This window comes from Theobroma cacao, chromosome 2 (genome assembly GCF_000208745.1).
Source record: "Theobroma cacao cultivar B97-61/B2 chromosome 2, Criollo_cocoa_genome_V2, whole genome shotgun sequence".
Taxonomy (NCBI): Eukaryota; Viridiplantae; Streptophyta; class Magnoliopsida; order Malvales; family Malvaceae; genus Theobroma; species Theobroma cacao.
Window position 1 is genome coordinate 8,664,557 of NC_030851.1, and position 21,826 is coordinate 8,686,382.

A 21,826-nucleotide genomic window follows, 5' to 3' on the forward strand; every position below is an offset into this window, starting at 1 on the left:
GTTGAATATTTCATTCATTATATTTTGGAATTCTGATGGTGTTTTTTTCAAACCAAAAGGCATAACATTCCATTCATACTGTCCAAATGAAATAGTGAATGTTGTTTTATATCTCGCATTTTCTTTAATTTGGATTTGCCAAAATCCAAATTTTATGTCAAATTTTGAAAAAATATTTACATTGCATAGTTTTTGCAAAAGATCTTTTTTATTTGGGGTCGTATATCTGATCCATTGTAACGCTTTATTTAATGGTTTGTAATTAATTACTAATCTTCATGTTCCTCTTTTTAATTCTGTATTTTTTATGACATAAAAAGCAGAATAGCTCAAAGGTGAACTACTTTTTCTTATAAGGTTTTTCTTTAATAAATCTTGGATTTCTTTTTTACAAAATTCTTCCATTTCTTTATTCATTCGGATTAGTCTTGTTTTTGTAGGAATTTGTTTTTCATTAAAATCTTTTTGATAAGGTAATTCTACCTCATGTCTTTTCTTATCCCAAAAAGCATTAGGGATATCAGAACAAATTATTTTTTCTATTTCATTTTTAATTTGTCTAATATGTTGTTGGATTTCTTTATTAGTTAATCATTCATTTATTCTTTCAAAAGAAACCTCTTCTTTTAGATAAGCAATATGTTTTTGTTTATGATTGATTAAGGAATTGACTTGGTTTATGTGTATTGACAATGATTTTAGTAAGTTAATATTTTTTATCTTTTGGTTTTTCTATGAAGGGAAAGATTATTTTAGTTTTTAGTATTCTGGTAGTAATTGCTTGATTTGTAACTTTATATGATTTTAATAATGATATAAATGGAGTGCCTAGAATGACATCTTGGGTTATGTTTTTAACCATTAGAAAAGGAGTTTTAAATTTAATTCTTTAGTTACATACTTCTGCATTAAGAACTTTATATATAATTTTGAGTTTACCACCGTTGGCAGTTTTTAATCCTTATGATGTTTTATCATATTATTTTGTTAAAATTATTATTTTTTAATACAGTTTTGATTTGACCTGTGTCAAAAAGTGTTATCATTTATGTTTGAAATTCTTCATTGATTAAAAGATGTATTTTGATTAGATATCTTTATATTGATACTTTTGTAAGAATCATCATGTATTCTTGTGATTTTTGTTATTCTAACTATGTGTCTGAGAAGGATTGTTCTATTTGGTTTTCTGAATTTGTTAAGCATTCAACCTGGTGTTTTATTTTTAGTTATTCTTTTTTAAGTTCAGAGATTTCTTTTCTTATATTTTTTATTTTTATATGTAATTCTTATTTTGTCGTTTGTTTTGGTTTAAAGTTTTCATTTTTATCAAAAATGATATTTTTAATGTTGTACATATTTTCTTGATTTGTCATTATAGGTTTATCAATTTTTTCTTTTATCGAATTTTTCAATTTTTCAAGATATTTTTTTTTTAATGTTGAGTCTTGAATTTTATAAATGATTTCAATCATGAATTTTTGGTCTTTGCTTAAGACATTGATTAAAGTTTCATCTTCTGTTGAAGATTGAGATGCAGTTTGTATTTCATCTATGTGTAATTCTTTTGAGGATTCACTATTTATAGATGTTTCACTATCAGATGTAGATCTTATGAGTATTTCGTTAATTTTTTGTTTGGTTTATTCATCTAATTGGAGTTGACTAATTTTTCTTTTAATTTTACAATATTTTGAAATGTGGTTAATTTTTTCACATCTAAAGCATTTTATTGTCTTGTCTATTTTTGCAAGTTCCTTTTGGTTTTGTTTTGTTTTTCTATGCTTCTTGTATTTTGGTTTATGATAATATTCTGGAAGATTTTTCTTATGTTTTCTTTGTTTTGGTTTTGCAGAGCAACAAGCTTTTGAAGAAAAGGGTTCATGCCTAATGTCAAATTGTTAGCAAAATGATCCTACTTCTTTTGCATAAAGATTTCTTTCTCTTTGCAACTATCTTTGAAGTTTTAAATCTTGACATATTTTTAAACCTACTTTTTGAATGAAACTTATGAGTTCACCATGGGTAAGGTTTTCATAAGGAATTATTCCTTTATAAATTTCTCTTATTTGATTTCTAACTTTTTCTCCTAATAATGTGAGAAGTCTTGCTAGAAATTTTTCTTTCCAAAAAGGTTGTTGGTTATTATATCTTTGCATTACTCTTATCATGAAGATATCTTTATACCATTTGAATTCTGTTAATTTTTGCATTTCAAATTTGATAATAGTTTTGAATTTTTATCTTTGAGATGAGAAGGATCTCCTATGAAATGTTTTGATATTAAGAGGATGAGAGTTGCAACAAAGTCCTGAATTTCTCTTCCCTGTTCATCCAGGATATTGTTGCCCTCATTGTCTTTTTTTGCAACTTTTAATATTTTTTGTTGTTGATTTGTAGTGAGATAATTATGCCGCCAACCTTTCAGTTGTCTAGTAAATCCTGCAACTAAAAGGTTTGCGATCAAATGATCTGTAATTTGACCTATTTGGTTTTGAGTTTTATATACGTTGGACACCATTGTCATTTGTTGGAGTGTACTGAAGATGTTGTATTTAGACATTCCATTAATGTTCCACTCATAAATTGTATTAGCATTGTATTTATTTTGAAACATTAGTTTTTCTTCTATATTTAAATTAGGTGCTATGACCTTTGGATAATAAAATATTTTAGGTTCTTTCTAAATCATTTTGTTAATCTGTTGATCATCAGAATCATCTGAATCTGTTTGTTGATTGACTATATTTATCAAATGAGTTTGTCGTATTGGCGTTTCAGGGATTATTATTCCTGAGTTTTGGCTTTCTAAAGCATCAATTCGATTATGAATTTCTCTTAAGAATTGATTTTGTTGTTCTTGATGAAATTTTTTCGAAATTTTAAAAGGTTTAAAAATTGGTTATTTAGCTTTGGTATTTTCTATGTTTGTTGGCAAATTCTATATAGATTTGGGCTGATTTTCTACCAAATTTTCTAGATTTTCCAATTGTTTTGAAATAGTATGAGATTTAAATGTGTATAATTATTTTGCTCAATTATCATTTTTATGTCTCTTGAGGAAATGGTATCTCCTATATCAAAAGATCTCATTCGTAGCGGAGTTGCCCTAATTCCCCGTATTTTTATGTGAATATTGAACTTCTACCAAAAGAGGATGTTGAGATTCAACTTCTCCTCTGGTAGTTTGCCATTTAGTTATATTTTTTGTGGCGTTTATTGATTTTAAATAATATTCTTCAAATCATTCAAAGAAAATTATCAAGATTTTGTATTTGTTCATGAAATTGTAATATTCTTGTAAAATTCGGTTTTTCTCATCTTTATAGGTCTTGAAATAATTTTCTATTTTTTGCTTATTTTTGTTGGAATAGAAATGTTTTCTATACCATTATTTATTGATTATAAATTCTTTTTCTAATACAAATATTTCAGAATTTTCTTGATCATTTATGTTTATATTTGGATTATTAGTCATTAACGAATATGTTGGAAACATGTTGGGAGAGTTTGTTGGACTAATTTCTTGCCTGTTGTATATGGATTGAGGTATATTTGAGGAATTATTTATTCCTTGTAAGTTTGTCCTAATGGTGGAGGGTATTGAGAAGACAAAAGCTCTGGTCGTCCTAAAGTCTGTTCCTTGAGTAATTGTAGATGAATCTTCTCTTAAAATATTCAGGCTTCTAATAGAGGTGGTGCTACACCTTAAATCAAAAGATTGTCTTGGAGGCATTCTTGGGGGTCTATTGAACACAAGTTCCATAGATCCATCCCTATATTTTGTCACATGATTTATTTCAGTATTTTGGATGGTGATAGGAGTCGTAACTCCTTCGAGTTTCCATCTATTTGGAAGTTGTACTTCATGCCAATGAATAGTCTTGGGTATGGTTGTATGGGATTTATTTATGTCTGTTTGAATTAGGAACGTTTCTCCTCTTGAGCAATGAATCAAAGCCTTATTGTTGATCACAGAATACATAGCTTTGTAATATAATATATATACAAAGGTTAATGGTTCTGATTCTGACATCATTTTATAATTATGTGTTTGAATTTGGAGTGTTAAAGAATTTAAGATGTTTTTGTCTTTTAATGATACCATGAAATTTGAGAGATAGTTGAAATGTATTGGTCCTCTACAAAAACTTGTTTCTACTATTTCTAATAAGGAGTCATTAAAATGAATATGTCTTTTGTCCCTTAGGGCTATAAAAATAAAAGTATCTAACCCTTTTTTGGTAAGAGCTTTAGCTCTTACTTATACCAATCAAGAATGAATAATATTATATTTTTTATTTTTAAGTTTCTCAATTGTTTCTTGATCCAAAAGATGAATGTTTTCATATTGATTTTGAATGAGTATCCCTTTTTCTTTAGTTTTGATTAAATATCCACAAAAAGAATTTAAGTGTAAGTTATGAAATGTTGAGGGTTTATATATCTAATTTTGAAGGACTCTAGAAATTTCTTAGTTGCCTATTTTTTGTATTATATTTTCATATGAAACATTTTCTTCATTGATTGATTAGGCTTGGTTAGATGCCAAGCTAGAGAAAAAGGTAGATCTCAAAAAAGGAAGCATTTTGTAACAATCAACTTATTATCCTACCAGGGAGGGTTTCTACTACTTTGAGACAATATCTTTTTTTGCCTACAGGAATGAAAGGTGCCTAACCTATGGCCTAGACTTTAATCCTTAGGACTCAACAGAAATTGATATAGTACAAGTAAAACAATTAAAACCAAAACTCGAAAAATAAATATCAATGTTACAAAACAGCCAATTGTAAAGTACTTTTTTCCCGACTAGCTCTGATACCAAAAAGTACTCAAGGATCTTCAGTAAAAAGATATTTTTCAAAGAAAATGTTATTGATCTTGAAAAAGATTTTGCAGGAAGAAAGTTTTACAAAAAAAATGTTGAAAATTTTACAATTTGAAGGGACCTACCTTTTCCTTAACCTTCTAGGACTTTTATAGGCAACATCTTACATTTGTATTTGCATTTCATATACATTTAAATATATGTGTATATATATATTATTTTTTATTTTTTTATCATTTTTAAATTTTATTACTATTTTCGTAAGTTTGCGATGCAAACAATTAAAACTTACTTTATCACGTTAAATGGACAACATATTAAGGAATTAATCTCAAGATAAATGATGGGAACATTGAGTTTGCCTTTTATTTAAGATGTCATACATAATTTGACCTAATAGTTCATAGTTACGCAATTTTTTTATTAGCATAATGTTTAAAAAGATTTTTAAATTATTTTTAAAAATTTAAATAAATGTTTTTTAAGAATAAATTTTTATTATTTTATTATTTTTAATTAAGTTCAAAATAAATTATTATAAATAATAGTTGACTAATTTTCATTAATCAAAAACTATATATTATTTGATTTTTTATGATATTAATATGATGATAATATTGAGAATGAAAATATCACTTTATTATATTATTATATCATCTCATCATTTATGACATATTCTATATTATATCAGTATCATATGATATAAAAATATAAATGACAGTTAATTAATTATTATTATAAAAATTTATTTTATTTAAAATAAAAAAATATTTGATAATGATAAAAAGATAAGGGTGAAAAACATTTAAAAGCAAGTGGTGAGAAGATCCAATTTAACTGGGCCAATAACCGAATCCACATAGGGATTTATTTAAACTTTGATCAGTCCGATCCAATTATCCCTTGACATGGAATTTTGGGTTCCACAAAACAATCCATTGTCCATATCTGACCCGAATCACCAGCTGGACTGCCGGCGTCTCCGCTCTCCTTCTCTTACTCAGCCTAGAAGCGTCTTCGTCTTCGTTGCACAGTAAACCTGTAGGCGATGAAGAAGCGGTTGTTGTTGTTGCTTCCGATTTCGATCATTGTACTCACGTCGTTATCAGGCGTTGATGGCGCATCAGACGGAATAGGAGAATGGCAGATCCTAACCAAACAAAACTTCTCTTCTCAGATCCGTCTCCACCCCCGCACCCTCCTCCTCGTCACCGTTCCATGTAAAGTACAAATTAAATCAAATTCATTATTTTTTAAATTCAATTTACGGTTATGAGTATATATAAATAAGTATATATTTTAAAATTTTTAATCACGATTAATACAGGGTGCGGCGAGTCCCGGTCCCTTACGAGGGAAGTGTCCCGGTTAGTGACCGACAAGTCAGAGGAGTTTGACTCTTTAAAATTGATGCTTATTTATAGAAACACGGAGAAAATGTTGGCGGATTCGATTGGCGCTTCGGATGGAGTAACGGTTTTTTACTATGATCATTCCGTATCTTATAAATACCAAGGAAAGCGTCGAGCTAAAAGTATATTAAATTCTATTTATCCTTATATATCAGCTTCACCCGAAGAACTTCCTTTAAAGCGGCTTAATTCTGAAGAGGACTTGAAAGTGTTTCTTGAGTCGACTGATAAAGCGTTAATTTTAACGGAATTTTGTGGTTGGGCTCCTAAGTTACTGGCTAAGATCAAGAATAATGGAACTGGAAATGATTTGACGCCTAAGGTTGCTGGTAGTTTCTGATTACATTTCGTTTCCGGATTAAATTTTAATTAATGAATAGAAATTTTATGTTAGCATAATGTTCCTTATTTATTTATTTATTTTTGGAATACAGGGAATGGAAAATGGGAAGCTGAAATGTGGTGTTGAAAATGGGATTCCTGGAATTCCTTGGATTACTGAGTTTAGCTCGGTAAGTGACAGTGCTTCTTTCCAGGAGAGTGAGAATTTAGAGCTTCGTCTTGGATTGAGCTGTACCTTAAAGGACTTTAAGCAATTTGATTCATTTTTCACGAAGTTGCTCGCTGTTGCAAGAGAGTACTTAATGCCCCCTGAAGGGCATAGATTTGGGCTGGTTTCTGATAGATCACTGATGTCATCTCTTGGTGTTGAAGACTCTGGTACATGGAAGGCAGTGATTTACTTTAAAGGATGTCCTGGTTGTTCAAAAGTTATCAAAGATGGGGATGAACTCAAGAGTGCTTTTCTGACAGACGATTCAATTGTTCATGAGGTATGATTTTTTCTGCATCCCAGTGCCCAAAAGATTGTGGCAAAAAGACTTGAAATGTTAATACCAGATTTTATGATTTTTTTATGGTGTTTAGGCTTGATGGGAAAAGAATAGTTTTTGGTTGATTAATGGTTCTAATTGTGTGCCAGTAAAATACATCAAAGCAAGCACAGTTTGTAACTTAATGGCTTTTTTTTAATTATTATGGAATGCTTTTTAACTAAGTATTTGTCAAACTACAGGGGGGATATATGAATTTTGTTAGCAAGAGTGGTATAATTTGTACGCATGTGGCAGAATTGATTTTCATGCACAAGGAGCATATTTTCTACTGCTATTCTTTGCCTATATCCTGTTAATATATATTTAAGTTCCTGATTGATTCTTCTTCTTATATTTAATTTTTTTATAGCTTGTCTTTTCTATATTGATTGTATCTCTTTCTCTTTCTGTCTCTCACATGCACCCATACAATGTAGCTAGAGGTTGATGGGCAAGATCTTCAACTTGCTTTACCTGCAAATAAGCCTTCAGTAATCCTTTTTGTGGATAGATCATCTGACTCATCAGAAAATAGAAGAAAAAGTAGAGAAGCTCTTGATGCGCTTAGAGAAGTAGCACTTCACAATCATATGTCAGATCAAATGAGTTCACAAAATACTAACCATCAAGGCAAATCCTCTGTCTTAGCTCATCAAGCACTGAAGGTTACATCTGGACATCCTCGACTACAGCTATCTGAAACTGCTCAAAAGATTAAGTTAAAGGATAAGATGTCATTTATGATTATGAACGAGGGTAAACATGTTACTCTAGATAATATAGCTTCAGATTTGCAAGGTAAATCCTTGCAGGAGATCTTAGCATATCTTCTTGAGAGAAAGAAGGAAGCAAAATTGAGCTCACTTGCAAAAGAGTTAGGCTTTCGTCTTTTGTCGGATGATCTTGATATCAAAACAGCCAGGGCATCACCATCACAGACAGAAGGTCAATCTAATGATGCCTCACCTCCGCCACCATCTGAGGAAGGTTCTTTTATTGGTGTTGTTGACCCACACAGTGTACCACATACGAAAAGCAAATCCACCATGCAGCTTGAGGAAAACCCAAAACCAACTGATGTTGAGCCTTTTTCTACTTACAATGAAGACAAGGGAACTTATGCTGATACAAGTAAACATTTCATATCTATAGAACCTGACCTACTTTTGGAAGGTCTTGAGCTTGATAGAGCTGGTGATTTGAAGTCCAAAGAGAAAATTTCTTCTGTGATAGACAAGTTAGGGGAACAAGAACTTCAGTTTCAAGGGTTTAAGGGTTCATTTTTCTTATGTGATGATAACTATCGACTACTTAGATCTCTGACTGGTGGGTTTACAATTCCATCCTTGGTTTTAGTTGATCCTATGTCCCAGCAACATTATGTTTTCCCTAGAGATGCAATTTTCAGTTATCTTTCACTTTCTAATTTCCTTCATGGATATCTTAATGGAAGTCTTGTTCCATATCAACACTCTGCACCCATTCTTCACAGCCCCAGGGAGGCTACTTCTCCCCCATTTATTAATCAGGATTTTCATGAAATGGATTCCATTCCTCCAGTTACAATGCGTACTTTGTCCGAGCTTGTTTTTGGGTTTAACCAATCTGACAGTGAAAATGCCGCCCATGCTCGCAATGAGGATGTTGTAGTACTTTTTAGTAGTAATTGGTGTGCCTTTTGCCAGAGAATGGAGTTGGTTGTTCGTGAAGTATATCGGGCCATAAGGGGTTACATGAAAATGTTGAAGGGTGGCTCTGGGAAAGAGCAAGCAGTTTTTAATGCTGGTAAGTGCTTTTGACATTTATATATCTACTTGTCCTTGTTAATTCTTTTATTTTGCTTTTCATATTCAGACCTTAAGGTAAATGTTGGTGTACTCCTTATTGAAATAGTCATATGACCTGTTATCTTGAAGAAGTATTCTTTGTGTAAATTTGCAAATAAGCATGTAAGATGGGGATCTACATTTGGCTTAGTCTTTGGATGAGAATATTTATTGATTATCCCTGTCTTTGTTTGGTGTTGTGTTATGTTTTGAGCAGCGGTCCTGTTCAGAAAATCTTATGCAACTGGTTCTAGTAGTTCAGTGCAACATGCTTCTCAAGGCCTTTTTGGATCCAACAAATCTTCTTTTCATTTTTTATTTTAGTTATGGGGATAAACTGCCTACTCTGCAGGTACCCTGCTTTATCAACTCATATATAAAATTAAGGAAATCAGTGATATGTGCTATCTGCTGTGAAATGCTGCTTCTTGCACAAGAAGTATAAGATTCACCTATTTGTGCTATTTTTTATTTCTGAACAACCTTTTTCATGTTTGTACAGTAGAAAGAATGTTAAAATGAGAAAATGTTCGTTACATATTTGTATCTTGACAAGTTTTATTTTTGTGGCAGACAATTCTATAAATAATATGAAACTTCCACTCATCTACCTGATGGATTGCACGTTGAATGACTGCAGTTTAATCCTAAAATCAGTAAACAAGGTTTGTTTTATATCCATCTTTTGATTCCTCTGCAAAATTTCATAGCCTTTTTTTCCAATCCATCTTTTGCATCAGTAAATTGTTATTTTAGCAATGAACTTAATATATATGATCCCTTGATCAATTTCTTTGAGATTTATAGCCTCAAAGAAAAGATTCTGAAGGAAAAATCATTAGGTCTCTAGTACATGGTTTGTTCCAATAGTGCCTATTGCATTCTTCATATCAGTTATCTTTTCTATTTATATTTTATCTTGGGGGGTTCTTTTACATTTTAGCAGAATGCCTTTTCTTGGCAAAGGGACTTGTTTTATCGGGCCATTGATGAATTATGGCTCAGCTACTGCCAAAGCTTCTTCCTATCATGGCCATGTACTGGCTAGTCTCAATTTTTGGACCACTTAATTCTTAGTAACAACTTTTGAAGCCCTTGTCTGAGGGTTTACTGGGATAAAACAACCCCCTCTTGGACAATTTATTGGTGTTGATGACAAAGAATAAGAGAACTCTAAATCAAAATATTTAAAATTGATTGAAAATCAGTCAAGGGAAGTACCATTAGAATTAAACATTGGATTTTGAGCCTCATAAATCTCCACCCATGCATGATCACCCCTTGTAGCTATTCCTTTGGTACACTGGAAACCAGAGTGAGAGAAGGCATAACCTATTTCACTCTGTCCCCTTCGAGCTCCTAACTAGCTGTGTCCCTAGTGTGCTTTTCAAGTGAGCTCTGGTTAGAGCTTAGGGTGTTACCTTTCCTAGGCCTATTTTCAAGTAACATTGGTTGGATATTCTTGCAAGTTAATGATGCAGCCCATGGCTGAAGTAAGAGCAAAAAGAGAAGAAAAACATCTTGAGACCTAGTAATGCATTCATCTAATCTCTATTAGATCATTGTTGGCACATGCAATGCTGTCTCCCTTGTTCCTTGTGTTTCCACATTCTCAGACCTTATCTACCTTTTCCCTCATTAGCAATTAGCTAGAATTCATTCCCAAGAGTTGCAAACCAGCCATCGGTTTTTTATAGTGATATTTGAGTAAAAGTAAAGCTCTCTCTATATGTTCTGGTACAATTATATGCATCCATTGTTGCAAAAGAAAAACAATTCTTTTGCATAAAAAGCAGAAAATTAATAGTTTGTTGTTTTTACTTACTTTTGTTCCCCCTTTTGATAAACCTGGGGTTTGCAGAGGGAAGTTTATCCTGCTCTGATATTATTCCCAGCTGAAACTGAAACAGCTGTCTCTTACGAAGGAGATATGTCAGTTGCTAATATAATCAAGTTCATAGCTCATCATGGAAGTAATTCTCGTCATGTGTTAAGTGAGAAAGGTAACATCTTGTGAGTACATTTCTTTACTAAATCTTTGAAGGAAACTGATAAACTTTGATGTTTTCATCCTTGCTTTTAACTGTTATTCCTGCACAACCATTCCATTCTCTTCCCATTTTTTTTTTTTTTGTTTTAAAAAATCTTTCCTGTTAGGGTAAACTTGGTTGCTTCTTTTTGCGATATATTGTTAATTTTCCTTGATTCTAACTCTCTCTATGGTTCAGCATCTAAAGTAATTTGGTTTACATATTTATCTACTATCCTTCCTTTATCTTTAGTCTTTGATTTTCTCTAGACTTATTCTTCCGTTTTGTAACTGAATACAATTAACTCATTTCTAGTTGTATTTCTTCTGTCTCGGTTTTTAATGGACTGTCTCTGCCACCTCAACATGAGTGTTATTTTTTCAATTGTTATAGCATACATCATTTCTGGTGCCTGTCATGCTTCCAAAAGGGAATAATAGCAGTAAAGGCACTGTAAGATATCTTGTAAAATAGTTTATAGCATAAAGTTCAATTTTGTTATTGAAAATGAAGAAAGGATTCTTCTAGCACCTTTTGCAATGCTCTTTCTATGCAAATCCAACTCTTGCTGTGGTGAATCCTAAATTTGTTGATGCTGGCTGAAAGCATGTTCTGCTCGTCCATTTAAACTTTAGAAGAATTTATGCAGTCATAAGTATATCCACTTTCTTAACTTTGGAAATGCCATTGCCCCATGGTTTTATTTTTTACTCAATAATAATTTTTTCATTTTCATCTCCTGTGCAATAAACAGAATTGTTTGAGTTCATTTTGCTAGTAGTGCTCGTGTATACTTGTTCATTATGTTGAAAAGCTTTCCTGTATATGTTGAAGCCCTCACATGTGATGTCCTAAATGAGAATTCTAGTCACTGTACCAAGGAAAGCATAATATCTTGTGTGTATGAAATAGGTGTTTGTTTATCTTTTCCCTGTATAAGAGAAAAATCTTACTTTTTTTCTCTGGTTTTGATAGGAATTTTGTGGACCAGCACTGAAGGAGGAGGGAGGAATCAGGATTTATTTAAGGATTCATCTGGAGCTGCAGCTCATGAGGAAGGTCCATCTGCAAAGGACAAATACCACGAAGTTATACTAAAAAACCAGAACCCAAAAAGAGTCACTAAATACAATGGGCGCAGGTCTAGGTTCCCCATACCTACAGGCTCACTTAAAGCCACATCTAATAAGGTGGTTGTCGGTTCTATCCTTTCGGCCACCGATAAACTTCTCAACGTCATCCCATTTCATAAGTCAAGTATTATCATTGTGAAGGCAGATGAAGACGCTGGATTTCAGGGTTTGATAATTAACAAGCAAATCAGATGGGACTCTCTAAGTGAACTTGATGAAGGCTTAGAGTTCCTGAAAGAGGCTCCTCTGTCTTTTGGAGGCCCAGTTCTAAGACGTGGAATGCCCCTTGTTGCTCTAACTAGGAGCATTAGTGAAACTCAGTATCTAGAAGTCCTTCCAGGCATCTACTTTCTTGACCAATTGGCCACAGTTGCTAAGATTGAAGAGCTAAAGGCCAGAAATCAATCTATAGACGACCACTGGTTTTTCTTTGGATACACGAGTTGGGGCTGGCACCAACTGTTTGATGAGATTAATGAAGGTGCTTGGACCGTAAGCAATGAAGGTAACAGTTTAGATTGGCCATTGAGTTGACCATTTTGCATGTCAGTTTACTTGGAGCAGGAAGCCAAACTTTTCACTTGCAAATATAAGATTTTGTTATTCACTTGTAACTAACGCGAGTATCAAGCAAAAACTTGCAATGCCCATTGGAAATTCTTTTATCAAATTTTGATGCAATTGTGTTTTTTTTTTTTTAATTCCTTTGGCAATATAGTAATGCATAGAGCGCTCATAAGTGACTATTAATCATGAAATGCCTTTAGCACAATTTACAGTAGCCATCTTTGAGGTCTTTGTACTGTAAGACCCTACACCCTAGTGCAGTTGTGTAGAGTACTGGGTATAGAAAAGTAATAAATGTAACCAAATAATTCTATCGCTTTTGGCATCAAGAGATATAATATATAAGTAGTTCGTAGCATTAAGCATAGATCAAAGTTCTATTGGTAACACGGTCTGGTCTAATCAAAACTTGTTCTTCATCAATTTTTTTTATTATTTTAACATAAAAATAGTAAAAAGAATTTTTACATAGATATTAATTATTATAAAAATATCAAAATTAAATTTAGATGTGATATTTAATATACTGTGATTATGTTTCTGCTGTTGATTTTTCATGTTTTATTGTAACTGTCATAATTTTTTATTTCTAAAATTATAATTTATTTGATTAAATGTATGCTTGTTAATTTATTGTAAATTATAAATTTTTTTATAAAATTTTTATAAAATTTTTTAGAACAAAAGAAATAAGAAAAGTACAATAAATTAAATATTTCCATGAAATGTTTTTTATATCTTTATTATTATTATTATTATTATTATTATGATTTAAGATTTTGATTTTAATTTAACAACAAATAAAAAAAATCTTTAAATGAAAATATTTTAGTATCCTCTCAACATTTTGATAAAATATTATAAATTTTTACTCACCTTAAAATTTCCAAAAAAAATTATCACTTGCAAGTTCTTTTAATCAAACCCCTTTCTCTCTGTTTTTTCTCTTTCCTTTCTTTCTACCCAAAGCAACAAAAACAGAACAAAAAAATGGCAATCTTTAGATGAAGAATTAATAACAATGCTATCAATGGATTTGTAATTCAGCCAGATTGAGTTTTAGAGAATTTGATCTGAACAAACTGCCTTTAGCATTATACCCTGCTAGTCATCTGAAGATCTTCCAATACCAACCATGCCCAAAAAAGAAAAGAAAAGAAAAATGAGGATAAAAAAGGTGAGATCAGAACTCAGTTAAACTACTGATGAATAAATCCCATAAACAACAACAGTACTTGACAGCAAAAGAAAAATGGATTTCTACCGAAGAAAGCATTGGCTTCTACCTAGAAGGTCAAGCATCAGCGAGGATGTAATTCGCTGATCGTAACCTCATTGACAGATCGTTGTCTTAAATCTGGATTAGAATCTCCGGATTGAGATGGATCAGAATGTACAGCTGAATCAGTTGTCAGATTTTCTTTCGACACAAAAAACGCAGGTCGGGAAGGCGCTGGAGCTGTTATAGAGTAACTACTAAGCATCATAACAATCTCGGACATTGTAGGTCTATCAGCTGCAGCTTCCTGAACACATAACAGTCCGATGTGAATACACTTCATAACTTCAAACTTGGGCCACTGATCGCTGAGGATTGGATCTAATAACTCTAGAGCTGTTCCATTGGTCCAATGTAACCAAGCCTGTAAGAAGTCAAAACCATCCCGGTTCGGATCAGTTTAACAAACAGACCATTTAGGAAGAATAACGATGCCTGTCAACGCACTTACCTGACTTTGAAGATTTATTGAACTGCGGAAAGTAGAGTTCTTTCGACCTGTTACTATTTCTAGAACCAAAACGCCAAAGCTATAGACGTCAGACTTGGTTGAAAAGTGTCCATTCTTGGCATACTCCGGTGCCATGTACCCACTACATGCAAACAATTCATTTCTAGTTGTTATTTATACTTTTCAAGTACAAATTTGTTCCATAATTGGCCAAAATGTGGACTTACTATGTTCCAGCAATCCGATTTGTATTGCCTTGAGTCTGGCTTTCGCCAAATAGTTTTGCTAAACCGAAATCAGATATTTGGGATTCATGTGCCTATCTAACTAAATATTACTAGCTTTCAGATCCCGGTGAATAATCCTGAGCTGAGAATCTTCGTGCAGATAGAGTAGCCCTCTTGCAATCCCAACAACAATTTTGTGTCGTCTTTCCCATTCCAGACTGAACCTTTTGCTCTGATCTATCTCATCCAAGTTTCAATTTCTCATTAGTAGAAAATGGCAATGTCCAATATGAAGCATACGATACAATTCACCAGGAAAGAAATATACCACCAAAGATGATTTAAAACAAGAAGATCAAACATTTTATACCGAATAAAGTTTTGTCCAAGCTTCCATTAGGCAGGTATTCGTAGACAAGAAGCTTCTCTTCTTCTTCTAAACAAAAGCCCAACAGCTTTACCAGGTTGCGATGCAACAGTTTAGCAACCAACATTACTTCCGTTTTCAGCTCTTCTAGACCTTGCCTCGAGTTGCTTGACAGCCTTTTCACTGCGATTTCTCTTCCATCAACCAATGTTCCCTGGAGGTGCACACAATGCTTGCTTGTTCAATGATTCAGGTTAACAATATGACGGGTAAAGCCATATAGACTAGATAGAGTGAAGAAAAAAGTACCTTGTAAACTGGGCCGAAACCACCCTGTCCAAGTTTATATTCATCAGAGAAATTTCTTGTTGCATCTTTAAGGGTATCAAGTCCAATCAAGAGAGATTCCATGTTTGTCTCATAATCGTCATGACCATCTGGATATGGACAAGACATAATCTCAGTTTGAATTTATTGTGCATCCATACTTTGAAGGTCAGATTCTTTTCGTTGGTAACAGAATGAGGAGGAGAAAAGCATGGAATTTTACAACCTAATACTTGGCCTTTATATGTGGGTTGAGATTTAGAATCATACAAACTAAGAGTCGATTTTGGCTTTAAGTTACAGTACGTACCAGCTGCTCTTTTCTGGGCCTTTCTCCAAAAGAAGCAGCCGCAGACTATAAGTATCACCAACAACGCAACACTTGCTACAGATGTAACTGCAACAACAACCATGGTTTTCGAAGAGCTTTTCATCCCTGCATAAGAGGAAATATTTGTAACATCATTAGCACTGCGATCCTAGGCATTATATTTTTTAAAATTTCACATGATTAAAGTCTATCCTAACTGACAAATTGATTAAATTAAGGAATTGGAAATAACAAACATTTTAATCAATCCTCTATCAAGGCATGGTGATTGGATACGGATGGATGGTTCGGTCCCTGTTGAATCATGAATCTGAGTTGTTCACCACATATTGGAGTGGTGTCGTCATAAAAAAGTTTCCCTCTTTCCATGAATTTGTTCATAGAAAGAAAACCTTGCCAACATATAACTAACTGATATAAAGAGGTAAAATCACCAAAACTTACCTTGAGAATTGGTTGTATTTGTTGTTGAACCAGGAATTGGTTTGGGCTCAATCGGAGGAGGTGGTGGAGGCAGTATTTGAGAAGTTGGTGGTGATGGTGCCAGAAAGAAGGTATATAACTCAAATCGAAGGTTGCAACTCATTGTGAATATCCGAGCACCTTGCCTTTGATTACAGCACTGTGGTATATAACTGATGATTGCTTGGAGGCAACTCGAGCAGCTATTTTCTGCTAAATCTCTGGTACACTGTACCATACCATATATATCACTGAAATCTGAGTAACTAGTGCTACCAACAGCAAATTTTGAAGTAGTGGATGCAGCAGTGGATGAGAGGTTTCTAAACAAATCTGCCAGCTGACGATCAAAAAGATCTGGGTCAGTTGCATTCCTTGTACTATAAATAGGGAACATCGGAGAGTTACTGGCGGTTGAAAAGAAACGCCAGTCTGAGTACCGCAATGAACAATTGTTATAGCCTATCATAGCTTCTGTCTTGTTGGGACAGAACTGGCTGATTTCTTTAGCTGCGGTATCTACACAAGTTTGGCAATCCTCTTTGGAGACATCACCTCTGCACTGAACAAGACCATAAACCTTATCCAAGTCCTGGCCGACTGTGGTAGTATAGAAGCCATTTAAAGAAGCATTTGCTGCAAGTGAACTTAAAGTGGTGTTTACATTTTGCCCATAGATGCTCCTGGTAGTGTAATTACCGGCGCTATCACAAAAGAAAAACCTTCCTTGATCAGCTACGGAGGCATAGATAGAAGAAAGAAGGGGAAAAAATAAGAGTAACAGCAAAGTAACTGTGACAATTGGTTGCATCAGGACTGGTGCTGCTAAAAGGCAGCAGAGAAAGGAGAACAAGCGGTGATTTGGTGATAATAGTCTTGACACAGAGAAGTTTTGCCTGCTTTGAATCTCTTCAAGGAAGAGGCTATTAAGTACTCGCTTTATATCTAGTTCATCAGTTAAAATAGTTTTAGATGATGAATATAAGCTGATTACGCGGTACGCCTAATGTGAATGAGTTGAACTTTAATCAAGAGGAGGTGCAGGAAAGAGACTATATATGATCATCCTGTCTTTATCAGCTTACGACCGTAATTCATGAATTTTTCTTGCTCTGAAACTCTCACATAAGTCCAGCAAGAAAATCCAAAGAGATGTTGGTTAGTCCAAATCTGAAGGCACTACTCTAGATCACCCTTACTCCTTATCATTGACAAGACACTAAGAAGTAAGAATAGTGCAATCAGATATTGCCGGCAAGAAATACTAAGCAAAGTGTAATATTTTAAGTCCATTCAAGTAAAAGAAACAATCGTATATATTTTAAAGTACAAAAGAAGACTTATGAATCAGCAACCTGAATTTCCTAACTGAAACCAACACATTTGGGCTACAAACAGGTTAAACAACTAACTGGCCGGCTTCCAATTTAATTGTAATGAGTAAATTTTGACAGACTCCAAATGAAAATAAACAATCATCATGGTCAACATTCTAGAACCTATCTTTACAGGATTTGAGTTTGAATTTTGAATCTATCAACTCCTCATTAATTATGCTGTCTTACATGAACGATATTAATCTTGGCTTGATTTGAGTTTAAGTTTATTTTTTGTGCATAAAATCATGAATGAGATAGGATAAGAAGTTTTCCTTCAGTCTTATTTTTAGGAGACTGATACTTGCTTAATATCCAAGTTCAAAATCAAACTTTGATCCCAACTACTGCCATATGATGTAAAAGGGCTGAAAGGCTCACTTTAAGGTATACACCAAGCGTTACAAGGAGAAGAAAATTGTTCCCAAAAGTTGCTCTGTTGTAACATGCCTTGTAAGAATTTTCTTTTGCGACCACATTGCGTTAGTTCTCATACTGTCACCAAATCTGCACGGCCTTTTTTACCAAAAAATGAAGCATAAAACCAAGCTGTTTGTGTTGTAGACATTAATTTGGGCCAAAAGCCCAGAAAGCCACAACCTTCATACTGAGAATAAACATTAAGTAGTAGCTACAGGTCCAGATTAAGAAGTTCAGAGAGGGCCTTAGCCTACACGATCAGCGGGCCAACGAAACTACTACTAAGTATTTTGCGCCTTAGGAAAAATTCAAGGATGTGTAAAATCATTATGACTAAAAAAATCCAACACATCAAATCGAAAGGAGTTTGATATTTTTGATAAAATAAGTTCAATTATTTCGATTTTCGAAATTTTAATATGAAACTGACTATTTACGTACCTTTGTTGAATGATTTTTTTACATTTTAGGGTTGAACAGTCCAGTAGATAAGCGTGGGCTCCCATCGATTATCAACTGGTCGAATTGAATCCACGTATGCGTGGGGGATAATATAGAATAATCAAGCATAACACATATTCATGGGTTAAGAATGCGCGGCCGGTCTTAGAAAAAGCGACCTGAAAACTAGTGAAAACTCATGCTTTGTCAAATCCCAAACTAAACTAATATTCGCGTTTAGAAAACTACAAAACAAGGTTCCAGATAAATGGAACTTGTGCTCTGGACCTCAACTTTTGCCTTGGGTTTACTATTACATATTCACATTTTACGCCTGTAATCCAAGATTCTGACCACCTTCTTAAGTGCCCGAGCACGAGAAATTACAGGCTCGTGCTCATGGGATTTGTCTATCTCCAGTCTCAAACAGGTTTCTTTTGTAGGTAGGGTTTCTACAAACAGGTGCCTGGAGGAACTGCTAAAATTCTAGCTTTTGTACCAAAAGAAGTTGCAATTTCTACGTCTAACACTCCCAAACTACCAATAATGCCAAAAGTACAGACTGCAAAGTTCAAAAAGGGCATAAATTTTTGCAGATATCTTCCCTTTGTTTGCTTCTTGCTTTATTCTGTAATTTCTACTAGGGCAAATGGCATTGTTAATTTCAAGATGCGTACCAAAAAGGAATAAGTATAATACTAATGAGAAGAAACAATTTAAAAAACGAACTTCCTTTGAGTAATTCACAAGTTCCTCAACATGCTACAGTATTGTCAACTCTGTGATGTTGTATGTTTGATTCTTCTCTTTAGACCACAGCTACATTTCTTCCTAGGAAACTTCCCATCTCTCTTTCCCTCAAAATCTGTAAAAGTGAAGACCATGCTTGAACTGTCAGCAGCTGATCGTGTCCAACGCACACAAAGGATCCCTTCAACTTTCCGAGCATGCCATTACAGATGGAAACTGAATCTAATTCAGGATCTAAGGGGCTCTGTCCATATGACTTGCAGATCCTGTTATTGTATTAACATTTGGGAAAACTATCTTGATATGCAAGATTAATTAGTAATGCCTTGATGATCTCTATGTCTATGGTATTGGTCGTATTAACCATAAGCATTACTTGAAGTTTAGAATCTATGGATGCATGTAAATTAGTTCATCATAACTGCATTCCCTTATTGCAATGTCCAAAAGTTTGCCAGATGTAGAAGGTAACACGTCGCAACAATGCCTTCTCGGTGCCTGCATCTTAAGACAAGAAAAGATAGCATGAACCTCGATTGTAATTATAACTGCATTAAAAAGGGCATCAGGTAAGATTAAAACTAAGTGATACCTGGTTATAATTGAGGTCTAGCTTCTTCGTGGAGACTCTGATTTCTTCAAGTTTCCTTGGTGAACCCATGTCAATTGTGCAATTTTCATAAGATTGCCTGTAAACACTCTTAATTCCAGCCTTACTAGAAGATACACTGTCCAAAAAGAAAGTTGTGGGTCTATGGCAAGGATCTGGGTGAACTTCTCTCGTGTTAAAAGTGTAGACTCCTGCTAAACCAGTTCCCTTCTTCCACTGCCTGAATGTTTCTTGCACAGGGAGAACATCTGGTAAATACATGTGTTTGCCATATACTTGAACAGCATAACCCCATGACACTGAAATCGTCCATGAAAACCAACGATCATAGCAGACTGTTCGTTGCAAAATTCTCTGAGAATCAACATTTGCAGCCTGAAGTAAATGTTCCATAGCCTTAATACGAGTCATATTAGGGAAGATTGGGTCCATGTGATCTATGTGATGGAAGGATACCAAGGGTGTCAATGGATGGGCAGCCAACAAACCAAGTGCATTACCCCGGACATCAAACTGGTTGAAATTCAACATAACCAAAAAATTTTCAGAAACACAAAATTTACTTTCATACTAATTGTCAGTGCTAAATTTACCAGATGAACATAGCTTTGCAGACATCAACAGTCAAAACTCATAGTAATTATTTACTTAAAATTTAACCAATTGATACCTGATGAAAGCCAGGCTCGCGTGTCAATCCAACACCAAGCTCTGTCAAGCAAGAGTAGACCCTGGAATCACTTCCATACAGATGAGGATATCGATCTATACAGGAATCCAAAACTTTGGCCAGAACTTTAGCCAGAGGATAACTTATAGCAAAGCCTGCTCCACCAAATGCCATTCCAAAGCCGAACACCCTGTTCTGTTCATAAATCTCCGAGCCAGCCCCAACGTAGTACCAAAGTCGATGGTCATATTTGGAAAGTGTCTTTGCCAAATTCTCTGGAAAGAACACGGTGTCATCATCCCCAAAAACGTACCATCGTACATTAGAATGATTAAGGGCAACGGTCTCTAAAATTACGCGTGCCACGCGAATTGCAGATCGGAGACCACCTCTGTAAGTGTAACGAAAACTTGAAGTGTCCTCGGAGATGCATATTGGAGGCAGAGTACTGTTATCATCCCTTGAAGTTGCATTAGGGGGCATGCTTTCAAGAAACACACATCCACGCATTTGACGAGGCTTCCACCATAGCTTAGCATACTCCTTTCGCTTTGGCCATGATTTCTGGTTTGAAGCAATCCCGAAAACAATATGTTCCATAGCAGTCGGTGCATGAACATCTTGGGGGGAAGAATATACACGTAGAGGCGGCTTCGCGTTGTGGACTAAGAATACTGACGCAATAATAAAGGTGAGACAAACAGAAGATGAGATCAAAATGAAGTTTAGCAGATGAGAAGAAGATTGGGTTTTGGATAGCAACTTAAAAAGCTGCATTTTTCAATGTTGATGGAAGAAGAAGAAGAGATGACTTGAGGTACAGGAAGGATTCTGCTCTTTGGACCTTCAAAAAAGTTGTGTTACCTTGGCATTTTAAGGCACATAGACATACATACATAGGTATCTTTTATATACCCGTCGTTTTGTAACGTAATCAACGGCGAATACATGGAACATACACATTTGGACGCTTCAATTTAGTTATTTGGGCATACGAGGAAGGAAGGAAGCAATAAAAACATGGGTTTGGCAGCCAAATTAAAAGACGTTCGATCCTCTCTGCGAATGAGAAATGCCCAGCTGGTGGTGGGCTCACCAGCGACCAGACCCTTCCCCAAGACTTGATCAGGTTGAAAATTGACCAATGCGGCGGAGACTAGTTTTTCTTAACGACCAAAGGTTGGTTGGGACTTGGGACCCTTTCCATGGGTTAAGTCATGCACTGTTATTAAACTAATAATTCCAGTACCATCTTTACATGTTTAAGAAAACAAATATTTTTTCCCTAGGAAAAATTAAAAAAGGAAAAATGACAACCACTTTAGCTGAAAGTCCAACGCTGTTTTCGTAAAAATCACTGATTGTTGAACTTTGAAGAAACTAACCATGTGCTAAGGGAGGCTCAAGCCACCTGGAACGGAAGGATCGGATCCAAATCCTC

The 21,826-nt window shown here is 34.3% G+C and overlaps 2 protein-coding genes and 1 pseudogene across 4 annotated transcripts; 1 reads left to right on the top strand and 2 right to left on the bottom strand.

The window, feature by feature from the left end:
* Positions 5,714 to 12,857, top strand: LOC18608520. 2 transcript variants are annotated; one of them, XM_018115741.1, is made up of 7 exons: positions 5,714 to 6,051; positions 6,159 to 6,565; positions 6,678 to 7,076; positions 7,556 to 8,903; positions 9,518 to 9,609; positions 10,806 to 10,947; positions 11,950 to 12,857. In XM_018115741.1, exons 1-7 carry the CDS (start codon positions 5,880 to 5,882, stop codon positions 12,639 to 12,641), a joined length of 3,252 nt encoding a protein of 1,083 aa, XP_017971230.1. In that variant the 5' UTR covers positions 5,714 to 5,879; the 3' UTR covers positions 12,642 to 12,857. The 2 variants fall into 2 exon arrangements, with proteins under 2 accessions (XP_017971230.1, XP_017971231.1); XM_018115742.1 differs by lacking the exon at positions 5,714 to 6,051 and having other exon boundaries at positions 6,360 to 6,572.
* On the bottom strand, positions 13,717 to 16,929 carry LOC18608521 (annotated as a pseudogene).
* LOC18608522 lies at positions 18,930 to 21,578 on the bottom strand. Of its 2 annotated transcripts, none has more exons than XM_018115775.1 (3): positions 20,386 to 21,578; positions 19,698 to 20,228; positions 18,930 to 19,603 (listed from the first exon to the last, which is right to left on the bottom strand). In XM_018115775.1, exons 1-3 carry the CDS (start codon positions 21,160 to 21,162, stop codon positions 19,496 to 19,498), a joined length of 1,416 nt encoding a protein of 471 aa, XP_017971264.1. In that variant the 5' UTR covers positions 21,163 to 21,578; the 3' UTR covers positions 18,930 to 19,495. The 2 variants fall into 2 exon arrangements, with proteins under 2 accessions (XP_017971264.1, XP_007043327.2); XM_007043265.2 differs by having other exon boundaries at positions 18,930 to 19,609; positions 20,386 to 21,572.